The sequence below is a fragment of the Alosa alosa genome, chromosome 19 (assembly GCF_017589495.1).
Source record: "Alosa alosa isolate M-15738 ecotype Scorff River chromosome 19, AALO_Geno_1.1, whole genome shotgun sequence".
Lineage (NCBI taxonomy): Eukaryota > Metazoa > Chordata > Actinopteri > Clupeiformes > Clupeidae > Alosa > Alosa alosa.
Genome location: NC_063207.1, coordinates 12,140,588 through 12,154,162, shown reverse-complemented (window position 1 = coordinate 12,154,162; position 13,575 = coordinate 12,140,588). Strand labels below are relative to the sequence as shown.

Sequence of the window (13,575 nt, the reverse complement as noted above, 5' to 3'; positions counted from 1 at the left end):
TGTGTTAAGTGGACAGAATTTCAAAAAACCTCCTAGAACACCCCGACACGACAAACACATGCACTTTTGAAAAGCTTGAAACGTCCATGTAGCCTAACGCATCTTTTAACTTAGCCAGCCAGTGTTGTAAGAGTTCAACGCTTGTTTTCGTGCAGTAGGCTAGCATTTTTGATAAGCGATGTCATGGGTAGGCTGACTTGATTAAGGAGGGCTTTCTGTTCCTGTTTATGTAAAGGTTTTACATAGGCTCAATAATGATAGGTAACACTGCATGTTATAGGCTATATTAACCAAAAGCGCACGTTATGTAAATAGGCGGGTCAGATCGCGGGCCGGGTATCATTTAATCATGATTATTTTTTGCGGTTTTGGGGGTTAAAAACATATAGCCCAGGGGCCTCAGGTGGTATTAAGGCGCCCCTGGGTATGCCAGTCATTCTGCACGATTCTGCTTTCTATTGTTAATTCTGTATATTTGAATAAGGTATATAAGTATATATACTCTTTTGATCCCGTGAGGGAAATTTGGTCTCTGCATTTATCCCAATCCGTGAATTAGTGAAACACACACAGCACACAGTGTACACACAGTGAGGTGAAGCACACACTAATCCCGGCGCAGTGAGCTGCCTGCATCAACAGCGGCGCTCGGGGAGCAGTGAGGGGTTAGGTGCCTTGCTCAGGGGCACTTCAGCCGCGCCTACTGGTCGGGGTTCGAACCGGCAACCCTCAGGTTACAGGTCCGAAGTGCTAACCAGTAGGCCACGGCTGCCAAAGTAAAGAATTTTGTAAATGGAAATGTACATCACACTCTTCCTGTCACAGCAGCTTAAGGGAAATCACTGTAAACCTAAACAATCATTCATTTTTGACAAAGTTGATTCATGTGGAGTCATCATAACATTACATAAAAGTGCACAACTATTTTGAAACAAGTCAATAAACCCAGCAACCGAGATGGAGCACAGAGTAGTCATAAACATACTGCAGAAAACTCAAGTAAGTTGGCACAACATGTATCAAAGATCCTTTAGACAACATCCTCTGATTGTATGGGATGCCACTTCCTCGAGTAAGTTGGCACAACATACATCGTATGCTGGCAAGGGATGCCACTTCCTGTCTAATTATGCACAACATGTTTCTGTTTCAGCTCTGCTCAACACTGGAGCATGTAACTGAACAAAACGCAGAGACAAACCAGAATAAAACAGACCAGAAACCAGAGTTAAGAATATAATTTATTATTTTGTATTGGCTTTCAGTGTTATATAAAAGCATTGGAAGGAGTATAGGACAGTATAGATAGTAAAGAATATAGAAATTTACAGATTTTGGGTGTAGTAACAAACCAGGACAATTTAAGTTATAAACATACCATATAGAGTACACAAGGTATTTACACTGTAAGTTATTTACACTGTTAGTTATGACAATAATCTAATTGTATTATGTGTTGTTTGGGAGGTTCACTCCCATTTGCAATCTTAAAAGAGTCTATGTCTTTTTTGGAGTCTTTTGTGAATGTGCACGTGTCTGAGTATGCAAGTGTGTGAAAGGAAGTGAGTCACATGGCAAAATGACGTATGTCAAAGCACTTTATAGAGGTGAATTTGTTTGAATGAATCTGGATCGCAATCTTTGCTGAGGTACGCATCACAATTGACAGGAATTTCCTCAATCCACTGGCTAACATCAACCACCCCCTGCAATGAAAAAAGAGCAAAAACGAGTCACAAAGCAGATCATTTTTGGCAAAGCAGTTCATGGAACATCAAAAACACTTTAAATGATGAAAAACTAGTGAAAAAACAACCCTGATGCTCCAAGTGAACTTGCACCAGGTGTCATGGACAACCCAGAGGAGGGGGGGGGAATCAAGAAATGTCTAATTTATCTATATCAAATTATAATTGTGATACGTATTCACATCTTATTGCACAGCAATTGTATGTTTGTGTTTCAGGAAATCCATAAGAGACTACATAAGCTAATTGGGCTAGCATACACATGTGCTCGTACTGTAACATCCTACAAGTCACAATGCTCAACCATGCCATCAGTCACATCACATGCACCTAGATCTGACCATTCAGCCAACTTTTGTTAAAGGCAACAAAGGACAGTGGTTAAGGGAAACCAACTGACAGAGTCATCATAGTGTGCCTGGAAAGTCATCATTGTGTGCCTGGAGAATGGTTCAGGGCTCAGAAACTCTAGCCTGGCTTTTTCTAGAAGAAAAAATTGAAACACTCCAGGCACTAAAAGCACAATCTGTGATACTAATCCAATTCTAATCCAACATGTGTCAAATGTATGCCCAAAATTAGGGCTGCATGATTTGAGGTAAATATCTAATAGTAATATTGCAATTGTGATTTGATTTGCTATATTTATTTTTATTTTTAAAGTCAAACTTCAGTTCAATTTTCCAAATTTCTCTTTGTTGGGCCACTTCGATTTGGTGAGCATGCCCAGCGCATGAGAAGCACATCACTCATGTTAGCTTCACTGTCTGTCACACAAGGAGGATGACATGAATATAAAAATCATAGATGTGACAAGATCAACCATTGGTACAGAGTTGAGAGCTGCACAATAAATAGCAGTCTTTGCAATAGTTGCACTTTCGAAAATGTTGAAAAAGAAACATCGGTGGGAAAAAAAACGATTAATTGTGCAGCCCTACTCAAAGCCCAATATACATCAATTAATGCCATAAAAGTCATTGAAAAATGTTTGACCTTTCAATTTAGTCATGTAAACACAAGTGAATACTTACACAATTTCCCTTGAGTTTAGTAAGAGCTTCTTGAATACTTGGAACAGTCACCAACAGACTATTTTTCTTACAGAAATTCTGACAAATACTCTGCCATGCTCTGTGGAAAAAGGAAATCATATACTGTACCTTACCATGAATCAATGTATTTTATGAATATGAATGTTTTAATTATTTCTGAACTTACATCATTTGCCCATTGAGGTCCAAAAAATATTCAAACACATTGTTCATAATGAGAACATCAGCCTCTTTGAGAAGTGCTGCTTGAGAGCTGATATTGGCATGGATAACCTATTCACATAATTCAAAGATGTATAGCAACACTTAGGCAGACATACACACAATTTTAACATAGCTAATTTACAATGACCACCACAGCTAAGCTGCATCCTATATATCATCTGACGTGAGATAAACTTTATGAACTTACTAATTACTCTACGTAGTTCAAATTAATTGTACAAAATGTTGGAGTGTGAATATTACATTCCAGGCTTTCAAAATATTCTAGATCAATAGTGAAAACTTAGGGAGGAATGGAAAGCTCTGCCTTAACACTACATTGCATGAGAAAATCAGTACACCATAAGTATGGGTGCCACATTTCAGGGTGTACACTGTGTGAATTGGTTGAGAATATCTATATTTTCATTTAAATGTTAACATGTTAGCTTTTCTAAATTTAAAATTTTACCTGAATTCTATCACTGAATCCATACTTCTCTGCTGCCATTGATTGGAGCTGAACAAATTCCGCACTAATCTCCACTCCCACCAGCCTTGAAGCTGAGCTGTACAGATAACCCTGGAATTAACATTATACAGAGCACCTGGAGTCAAGGGAGTTGCATACACCAGACTTAGTTCTAGTTCTAGCGATTTGTGATACGATTTGAATGTCAATGAATTGATTCTGTTCAATATTACAAATGTCTCTTTAATTTGTGCCACCCCTGATCGGTGAGCATGCCTAGTGCACAAGAAGCACAGCACCCCTGACCGACTGTGAAGCTCACCATCAGAATTTCTGTGCCCCTTACACACTACGCACACCCACCAACCAGAGGTGGCAGAGTATAGGTGGATGACATGAATATAAAAGTCATGAATGTGACAAAATTAACTGTACACAATTATTTGTATCTTTTGCAATTAGGTAATTGTGTTCATATTGCAATTGTGATTGCGATAATTGTGCAGCTCTAGTTAAGGCCCCATACAAATGTTTTGTTTGTGTAAGTGTGTATAGGTGTAACATACAATGCTAACTGGTGACTGTGAACATTTGGATTCTAATTAGGATGTTATAGATATAATATTCTAATGTAATATTAGTGAAAAGTAGTCATACCCCATAAAGTACAGCTCCAAGCCTTGAGCCCACATCCACCAAAACTTTCCCAGATAGATCCGGAAGAACATGATGAAACAGAAACTTGAGCTCCAAAATGGAGAAAGAGTGGGATATAAATTCTGTAAACAAGAGAATGGGTGGTGATTGGAATCAGTACAGTATGTTCTCACGGCGACAACGTGGACAAGCCCTTGACACATTCATCCAGTTGAGTGCCCTTGTGTTATGTGAACCCACCAAGAGGAGCTGTCCTTTGGGAGCTACAGCCAAGGCAGTAGTGTCTACTCATCTTGCCCTCCTCACAGAGCAAATCCACAGCTTCATCGTCATACAGGAATGCATCAACGTGAATAGTAGGCCTGGGATTCTGTTGAGTCTAAAACAAAAAATTGCAGTGAGTGGTAGCACAGTGCCTTAAAGGAACCGTATGTAAGATTGTGGACAAAGCTGGTACTACAATCACTTTCAAATTACTGTAGAGCGCTGTATCCCCTTCCCCTCCCCTCTGACTGGCAGAGCTGGCAACCCGGATGCCGAAACACTACTGACTTTGTGATAAGTAGATAGGTGGACCGTGGCGCATCAGGCCAAAACACAACATGACAACATAAACATCAGTTGAGGGCTGCAACTTCACTTTTTAAATGACAATATCCTGGCCGGACTACTGTTGTCAGTGATATAAGTTTTTGAAATGAACATGATTTCTTAATGTCTGTGACATATCAGGGCCATTTTATGATTAATTGAAATACATTTCTTACATACGGTTCCTTTAACACTCACTGGCTGTGAACAATGTATTAGAATACATCTATCGGAATACAACCATAGGTTGGGTTGGGTTAGTGTTACCTTCTGAATTGCCAGTGTCTCTGAGGAAAACATAGCCTCCAGAGGGAGACAGGTTCTGAGGTCCTCTGCAATACTCTGAAGTATCACTTTTTGATTGTCGATTAAACAGTCATCCAAGTCATCTGTAGAGAAATATTATATTATATATACATGCATACATATATACATGCATACACACACACACACTACCGATCAAAAGTTTGGGGAAACAAATTTCCATTCCACTCCATTATAGACAAAATACCAGCTGCGATCAGTTGCATTGTTTTTTTTAACCAGGGCAGTTTTCAGATTACATTATGTGCTTACATAATTGCAAAAGGGTTCTTGATTGTTGTAGAAAGAAATGGCTGATGCGATATTTCATGCAATATCTACATTGTTCCAAAGGCACATTCTGTTTACTAATCGGTTATCATTTTAAAGGGCGTTTTAAATGTTTAAAACAGGTACATACACACAGACAATAACTGTCCACAGTAATTAAATACATACATATGTTTATTCCAGTGTTTCCAAAAGAAGTATGTTTATCTTCTGTCACTAGTTAGTGCAGGATTGGTTAAGGCCATTATAATGGTATTTTCTGACTCGGTTAATCAGCACATGAATGCACAGCATGAACGATGGGGGCATTACTAGTCTCAAACAAACAGCTAGCACTGGTCCATCTTGGACACTTTAGCATCATTATATCATAAACCTTAATCTTGTTCAGCTTTACTAGCTACACAGCAGTGTAAAAGGAGCTGTGACTTCTTCAGTGCACATGCTATACAAATGTGCGTGCCAGGATATTTGTTTGTGCATATAATTCACAGCACTGCTTGATATGATTGGGTTTTAGGGTTTAGGTTTAAAGCATAATGTCAAGACATCATAGCAATTAGATACAACGCGTTTGTAGACTTTACCTGAATTCTTCATCCAGTCGATTAACTTGGGTAACTCCTGAGGCTCTACCTGGGCTATTATCCGTAGAATTTCGGTTTTTGCGTCTGAACAGTTCATTGTGGAAGATTCGTGGATCTCAATTCCTTTAACCAAAACTCATGCTTTCCAAACAGAGTGGTGGAATCAAACAGCGACGAGGGCACGTGGATGTTTTAAGGGTCCTCTTTTTAATTCATAATATCAATAACAGTTCAACGTTCGTCTGATGCCATTAATCCTCTTTTCTATGCAAAACACTAGATCACAATAAAGCAATCGTCATATGCATTACTCTTTCTTCATGATAAACATCTAGAAAAACACTTATGAGATCTGAAATTTCAGCTCCACCTTAAACGAGTATGACTTCATATGAAATCATTTCAATGTAAAAGTACAGAGAAGCAGATTTCTCTGAAAGAAAACTCTGAATAATTATCTGGTACACTGATTTAAATTAATGTTGCAATTTTAGTAACTTGACTACCAGTATTTTCCCATTTCACTGCGTGTGTACCACTGAGGTCAGCAGCCTGTTTCCTTTAACCCGGAAGTTAAAAGAGGTTTGTGGGATTTTTTTTTACCCATTTCGATGACGTTTATGATTGCCCGATACTGATAGCTGCTGTGAACAGCCTAGGGAAAAGGTATGTGTCGTTTTCACAGTTTTGATTAAAAACAACAACTTTTCACGTTTATAAAAATGTCGCCATATATCTTAGGTGATGGGAAAGGGAGATTTTCTGATTTGGTGGAGTCTGATTATTGTGGCTCGCTTAAAAACCAGCTAACGTTAGCTAACAGAAATAGTAGCTAGCGAAAGCTAGCGAATGAAGTAGCTCGTCTACCGTTTCAGCGTATTCGGTGTGTCAACATCTTTGCTAGTTAGCGGGCCAAAGTGGCCGTGTTTACTCAGTTTGCAGCGTGTAACAGCTGTGCCTTGTGATTGTCAACGACCGAGACACTTGTCTTCTGCAGGAGTATGTTAATCGTCGTGTTCAATGTCATGGAGCACTTGTTTACCTTAAGTTTCTGTTCTTGTTTCCTCTGTGTAGTTAACGTATTTTCAGGATTGTTCTACCCAAGACCTTTGCTTCGTTTCCCTGTTGACAGCAGGAGACTGTTAAGCGCAACAGGGGGTATCCCCCTCTACGAGGCCATTTCCTTGTCTTGTCTTGTAAGTTGTGGTAAATTCAGATTCACATCTAAGCAGAATTGTCATAACACCCTATGGTCAAACGCCTTCCTTTGTCTTCTGAATCATATGTGCACGTGTCATTGACGCCAGTGCATTGTTTTCTTTACATATCGTTGGAAAGAAGAATAAAAACAAACATTAACGTTTGGCAACACAGCTCTGTCAGGAAGATGCCAAGTAGTCCTTGAGCAGAGCAAGGATCTCAAACGGCACTTTCTCACTCCTCTCTCTCTCTCTCTCTCTCTCTCTCTGTGTGTAGGTACCAGCTGAGTCGCAAACATGGTGTTGGCCGACTTGGGCAGAAAGATAACCTCGGCGCTGAGGTCTCTTAGCAATGCCACCATAATCAACGAGGAGGTAACATTAGAAATGGTCTAACGTTATGAATAGAACAAATGTATGATTAGAGTATCTGCAGTAGAAAATCTTTAGAAACACGTGTAATAATGAAATGGTTATTAAACCCCTAGGAGTCAAGTGCATAATATTGATGTTTCTTGCCCCCCAGGTTCTAAATGCTATGTTAAAAGATGTATGTGCTGCTTTACTGGAAGCTGATGTAAACATCAGGCTAGTTAAGACGCTCAGAGAAAATGTCAAGTAAGTTATATCATCAGATATGGGCTGTTTGTATAAGGTTCTGTTTGTTTCCTGGCTCCCTATAATATGCTGTGTGATATTTTCTAGAGCTGCCATCGACCTGGAGGAAATGGCCTCTGGTTTGAACAAGAGACGAATGATTCAGCATGCCGTTTTTAAAGAGCTTGTTAAGGTTGGTCTTTGTGCATTGTTAAAACACATCAGAGAGTTTTCTTTATGGATAGATTTTCAGGATAATGATATGTATGCAAGCACTGGTTAGTATGGAGCTGTTATTTCACAGTTGTTACATTCCATAGATACAGATATATCCATACATATCCTACAGATATTTCTCCATTACTCTGTCGGTACAGATATTTATCCATTATACTCAATTGTCATTAGATTTCCACTTTTACTGTGTCATTGAGCCTTGTTTTCTCTGTTATACTCCCAGCTTGTGGATCCTGGAGTCAAGGCCTGGACACCAACAAAGGGAAAAAACAACGTCATCATGTTTGTAGGCCTTCAGGGCAGTGGGAAAACTACAACATGTTCAAAGGTACTCCATGCCAAACTTGTGTCCAGGGATAGACTTAGTGATTTGATGATTTTAATACCACATGCTTTTGTCACATATAACTATTATTTTTGTAGTTTTGTCATGTGTAAATGTAGGCGAAAATGTTAATTGTGGTCAGTTTAGTTGAAAGCAATGAGCCAGGTAGATTGCATTAAGGCCTAATGTACCATATAGTTTCTTTCCAAAAGTGTTAAGTCTTTACATTTGACTTATTGAAATATTGGGAGGGCTTGAACTGAAGCAGGAAGCAAAATCTGGGAATTTGAGGACCACAATCTGTATAACTGAAAGAGTTTGGAATGTTGTTGAGATCAGCAAATGTTACAATGTTTGTGTAAAAAATCTTTGTTGAAAGCTCATTTGTAACTTCCATGCACTTCTCTGATATTTCTTAGCTGGCATATTACTACCAAAGAAAAGGATGGAAAACATGTCTGATCTGTGCCGACACATTCAGAGCAGGTAACGCAGGAAATGTATGTTGTCAGATATAACATACCATTTTTCAGAAGTAAAACAGAATGATTAAAAAGAAATGTGTTTGTTTTACAGGTGCCTTTGACCAGTTGAAGCAGAATGCTACAAAAGCCAGAATTCCTTTCTATGGGAGGTGAGGAAAGCATTTTATTGGTCTTCACACACTGAACTTTCTCATGCACCTACTGTAGGAGCCATATTTGGGTTTTGGTGACTTATCTGTGGAATAAGTACAACTAGTTTAGTTTACATTATTACATTATGGAAATGCGTTTTAAGTTAACAGAAATTATACAATTTAATTTAAGAAATGTGATACCTTAATTAACCGTAGCAGCATCTTACCTGTACGTACTTACCTGATTACCTGTCACATGGTAGTAGACACACCCCTTTGACGTGCCTGTGGTGTGAAGTGGTGGCTTTAATTAGGCCATTCACTAAGTGTGCAATGGGTTAGATGGCAAGACGGTACAGTTTTCAGACCGCAAATTATCGCAAACTACCTTTTAGTTTTTCCTTTGTTTTCATAATTTGTCCATCCAAGAAAGAGAACCGGATTGTTTGAATAACATTCATGTTGCTTGAATAACTCCTACATTCATGTACCTTCCTTTAATACAGTGGCTGGACTGTCATCCCCTCCATCACCTCTCATTCCCTCCATTACCATTTGGCCATTTAATATTCTAAAACAATTGACTTTTGAAGTGTACAGTGTACAGTGATGGCTGATCATCGTTTTTTTCCACAGCTACACAGAGATGGATCCAGTTGTCATAGCTGCTGAGGGTGTCGAGAAATTCAAGGTTGAGAACTTTGAAATCATCATTGTAGACACAAGCGGCCGACATAAACAGGAGGACTCTCTCTTTGAGGAGATGTTGCAAGTCGCCAATGCTGTGGTGAGTGTTGTTCGATGATAGTGACCAAGCAAGAATAACTGATTGGAAGGTGGGAACTACAGGTATCGAGTCAGGCTTGGAAAATCCATATGTAATCTTGTTTGTGTTCCTTACTTTTGCCTTTTAGCAACCGGATAATATTGTGTACGTGATGGATGCCTCCATCGGTCAGGCTTGCGAGGCCCAAGCCAAAGCTTTCAAAGATAAGGTAGATGTGGCATCTGTGATTGTGACAAAGTTGGACGGTCATGCCAAAGGAGGTGGTGCGCTTAGTGCGTAAGTGAAATCCAGTTTAAGTCATTTTAAATATTCTATTTTTTTACTTACAGTTTCAGTATAATACAATTATTTCACTGGATAATTGCTCACATTAAATTTAGAAATTATTACTTGCATTATAATTGCAGCAAATGACTCTTTTAATGGAGATCTATGTGAAAACTCACCAGATTTCTCCTTTAATGAAAAACAAATAATTTAATTAAAAGCTATTTGTTTTGACATCAACAGTGTGGCAGCTACGAAGAGTCCCATCATTTTCATTGGAACTGGAGAGCATATTGATGACTTGGAACCTTTCAAAACGCAACCTTTTATCAGTAAACTTTTGGGTAAGTTTGATCAAACACTCAATTTATGAATTCAATAGTAGTAAATAAATGAGTGGAATATAATATTATATAAGAACACTGTGAATGTGAATACATTATTAAACTATGTATACTGCATGTGACTGTTTTACACAGGTATGGGAGACATTGAGGGTTTGATAGACAAAGTGAATGAGCTGAAGCTGGATGACAATGAAGAGCTCATTGACAAACTTAAACACGGTGAGGATAACAATCCAATAATCACGCCCTGACATCTCGCTAATACAATAATTTGCATGTTGTGGAAAAGTCTAGCTCAGTGTTTTTAACTGGTGAGTCGCGGAACCGTTCTGGGTGTGTCGCTTGTGGTTAAAAACAAACAAAAACACCCATTTAAAATGCTACCTCAGATCTAATGTTGGACCTTTATTTTGATTTTATTTATTTTGATCTTATTTATTTTGATCTAATGTTGGACCTTTATTTTGATTGAAACATTTGTATGTCAGTCATTGCCATGGACATAGACAATATTTATGTGACGGGTCATATTAGACATCATTTTAGCGGTAGCATGTAGGCTCTGACCCTCAATATTTGAAGTAGGATATGGTTTCACTTAAATTGAGACAAAATGGGACCTAAACCCTAGTGTGCGGTGTTCACTGAATTGCTGGCACACGAGAGAAAATGCCACATGGAAACAAAGCACCCCTGTCGAAGACAAACCTGTCGAGTACTTTGAAAGGTGACATTAAAGGAGTTAAAGACTTGTACAAATGGAATGCCAAACACCAGCATGTTCCAAATGGAATGCCAAACACCGGCCTGTTCCAAACAAGTAAGCCTACAGGCACTTCACATGTCTCATGTAGTTTACCGTATCCGTTGGCTTGATCAGTGAAAAATAAATGGGTCGTGACTTGATGAACATGGGAAACTGTGGGTCCCAAAGCAAAACCAGTTAAGAACCACTGATCTAGATTCTTAATCTCAAATTGGTACTGCCTATGCTAAATGCATTAAGCAGAAATGGAAATCCAAAACTGAGTGTTGATGTCTCCAAACCAGGTCAGTTTACCCTTAGAGACATGTATGAACAGTTCCAGAACATCATGAAGATGGGTCCCTTTGGACAGATTATGGTAAGGATGAGGATGACTTGTCAATGCAATTTTATATCTCAGATTTTATGAAATGTATAGAAAAAAGTTTAATCTGTACTGGTCGATCTTTATTATTTGTGATTTAAACTCTCGGTATGTATATTTACAGGGCATGATTCCAGGATTTGGAACTGATTTCATGAGCAAAGGTAATGAGCAAGAGTCCATGGCCAGGTTAAAGAAGCTGATGACCATCATGGACAGCATGAATGACCAAGGTAAAAAAAATCCTCATGTTACATATGATAAATACAGTACATCATCACCTCTTTCCAAAAGTCAAAAGTGAGATGACGTATGAATTGAATTAAATGAAAATTTTCTGACTCATGTAGAAGGATTCGATTCCAACCCGTAATGGATTAGGAAATGGATATAAAATCTTGTGTGTGTGTGTGTAGTTAATTATATTTATTATTGTTTTCCACAGAGCTGGACAACAAAGATGGTGCCAAGCTTTTCAGCAAACAGCCCAACAGAATTCAGAGGGTTGCCCGTGGTGCAGGTGTAGCCACCAGAGATGTTCAGGAGCTGCTCACCCAATACACTAAGTTTGCCCAGATGGTGAAAAAGATGGGTGGCATCAAAGGCTTGTTCAAAGGTAGATTATCAGGTTAACTAATCTGCAAATTTGATTTTGTCATTGTCACTGTCGTTATGAAACTAATTCTCTGGACCAACATTTAGACACTAGTACATCTATTTATATGCAGAGTGCTGAGGGGTCAGCCTCTGAAATACTCTAAATGTAAAAACCTTTCATTTTAAAGTGTGCTTAATATTGCTGTTGTCCTTTTTAGGTGGTGATATGTCCAAGAATGTCAACCCATCACAGATGGCAAAGTTGAACCAACAGATGGCCAAGATGATGGATCCCAGAGTTCTGCACCACATGGGTATGCTAACTACCAGCCTTCTCACCCTGAGACTGCTGTTTAGTATTACCATTTGCTATTTAACTGATAGCAATATACAGTACACTTGTACAGAGTACAGTTTAGAGGGTAGTGTGCGTCCTTTGACGGGTCGATGGTGTTTTAAGCCCCCACCGTCGACTTCATGGTAGCGCTGCGACCATCGACTTCAAGGCACCCAACCCTTAACCCTTGCCTAACCCTAGTGCCTTCCATGCAGCGCTGCCTGGAAGACAACGTTGGGGGTTTAAAACACCAAACAGCCCTTTGATGATACTTTTCAAGTGCAGCCAGTGGTGACTATTACTCCAGTGCAGCCAGTACACCTTAGTACTGATAGTATGATAGTGATAGTGATTAGTATCTTGATAGTACTACTCAAGATTACTTTTGGCCAGTTAACACGTACATTCATATACATGTAAGACAGGTGTCACTTGCGCTCGAGACTCTTTGACTCTGAGGAAGACGCAGTGCGTCGAAACGTCAGTCGTTTGTGCACCTTAATAAAAAAAGTTTAAACGTTCTCTTAGTGCTCCGGTCATCCCTGGATGTTGTCTCTCTGAAGTGGCCCAGCCAGTCTCTCGTACATTCATATACACTTGCAGTCCGAATACTAAGGCAATAGATTTTCAAAGCTACGATTCTTTATTTCCCTAGAGATAGGTTGACAGTGTTTTGTTTTCCCCCCAGTAAACTCAAGCTTTACTCTTCCTCTCTGTTCAGGTGGTATGGCAGGATTGCAGTCCATGATGCGGCAGTTTCAGCAAGGTGCAGCTGGCAACATGAAAGGAATGATGGGATTCAACAACATGTGAACCTCAGAGCCTTAAATAAAGATGTAAAAATGAAAATGAAGATATTTTCATTTTAGAGAGTAAAGCGAGGGCAAGGCAGACGGACGCATTTCTTTCTTTTTTTGTTCTTTGTTTGCCTCACGTAATATAATTCATAACTTGTAAAAAAATAATGCAGAGGCATATGTACTTGTAACAAATGAAAATTCTGTGATTTTACAGTAATTACATTGGAAGACCAGTAGTCCAGAAAGCTAAGTATAGTTGATCATGGTACATCAGGGCATCCTTTTGTTTGCAAACAGACAGCTTTCATAATTGTGTTTTGAGTCAGAACCCATGGCAAATTATTAGTATGTGGCAAGATTTTTGTCATATGTTCTAATAAAATTTTATGGCAATATTTTTAACCGTGATTGTTTTGTATGGCTTT

The 13,575-nt window shown here is 38.9% G+C and overlaps 2 protein-coding genes across 2 annotated transcripts; one reads left to right on the top strand and one right to left on the bottom strand.

The window, feature by feature from the left end:
* Positions 1-1,228: 1,228 nt before the first annotated feature.
* On the bottom strand, positions 1,229-6,413 carry zgc:109986 (uncharacterized protein LOC553566 homolog). Its single transcript, XM_048228419.1, has 8 exons — positions 5,909-6,413; positions 4,995-5,116; positions 4,377-4,515; positions 4,137-4,258; positions 3,480-3,590; positions 2,970-3,076; positions 2,783-2,882; positions 1,229-1,706 (listed from the first exon to the last, which is right to left on the bottom strand). Exons 1-8 carry the CDS (start codon positions 6,003-6,005, stop codon positions 1,590-1,592), a joined length of 915 nt encoding a protein of 304 aa, XP_048084376.1. The 5' UTR covers positions 6,006-6,413; the 3' UTR covers positions 1,229-1,589.
* Positions 6,414-6,489: 76 nt separating this feature from the next.
* Positions 6,490-13,558, top strand: srp54 (signal recognition particle 54). The gene is made up of 17 exons (XM_048228418.1): positions 6,490-6,574; positions 6,983-7,104; positions 7,385-7,482; positions 7,634-7,725; positions 7,813-7,897; positions 8,165-8,269; positions 8,686-8,752; positions 8,843-8,900; positions 9,522-9,672; positions 9,800-9,948; positions 10,183-10,283; positions 10,419-10,505; positions 11,337-11,410; positions 11,541-11,649; positions 11,862-12,032; positions 12,232-12,327; positions 13,072-13,558. Exons 3-17 carry the CDS (start codon positions 7,405-7,407, stop codon positions 13,161-13,163), a joined length of 1,515 nt encoding a protein of 504 aa, XP_048084375.1. The 5' UTR covers positions 6,490-6,574; positions 6,983-7,104; positions 7,385-7,404; the 3' UTR covers positions 13,164-13,558.
* Positions 13,559-13,575: the final 17 nt, after the last annotated feature.

Excerpts from the sequence above, each read along its gene's own strand:
- zgc:109986 (XM_048228419.1), bottom strand. The coding sequence starts at position 6,005 with ATGAACTGTTCAGACGCAAAAACCGAAATTCTACGGATAATAGCCCAG. Across the intron at positions 4,516-4,994 it reads AGACACTGGCAATTCAGAAG|ACTCAACAGAATCCCAGGCC; the intron begins GTAACACTAACC and ends TTTTTGTTTTAG. Across the intron at positions 1,707-2,782 it reads CTAAACTCAAGGGAAATTGT|GGGGTGGTTGATGTTAGCCA; the intron begins GTAAGTATTCAC and ends TTTTCATTGCAG.
- srp54 (XM_048228418.1), top strand. The coding sequence starts at position 7,405 with ATGGTGTTGGCCGACTTGGGCAGAAAGATAACCTCGGCGCTGAGGTCT. Across the intron at positions 7,898-8,164 it reads TTTTTAAAGAGCTTGTTAAG|CTTGTGGATCCTGGAGTCAA; the intron begins GTTGGTCTTTGT and ends TTATACTCCCAG. Across the intron at positions 9,949-10,182 it reads GGAGGTGGTGCGCTTAGTGC|TGTGGCAGCTACGAAGAGTC; the intron begins GTAAGTGAAATC and ends TGACATCAACAG.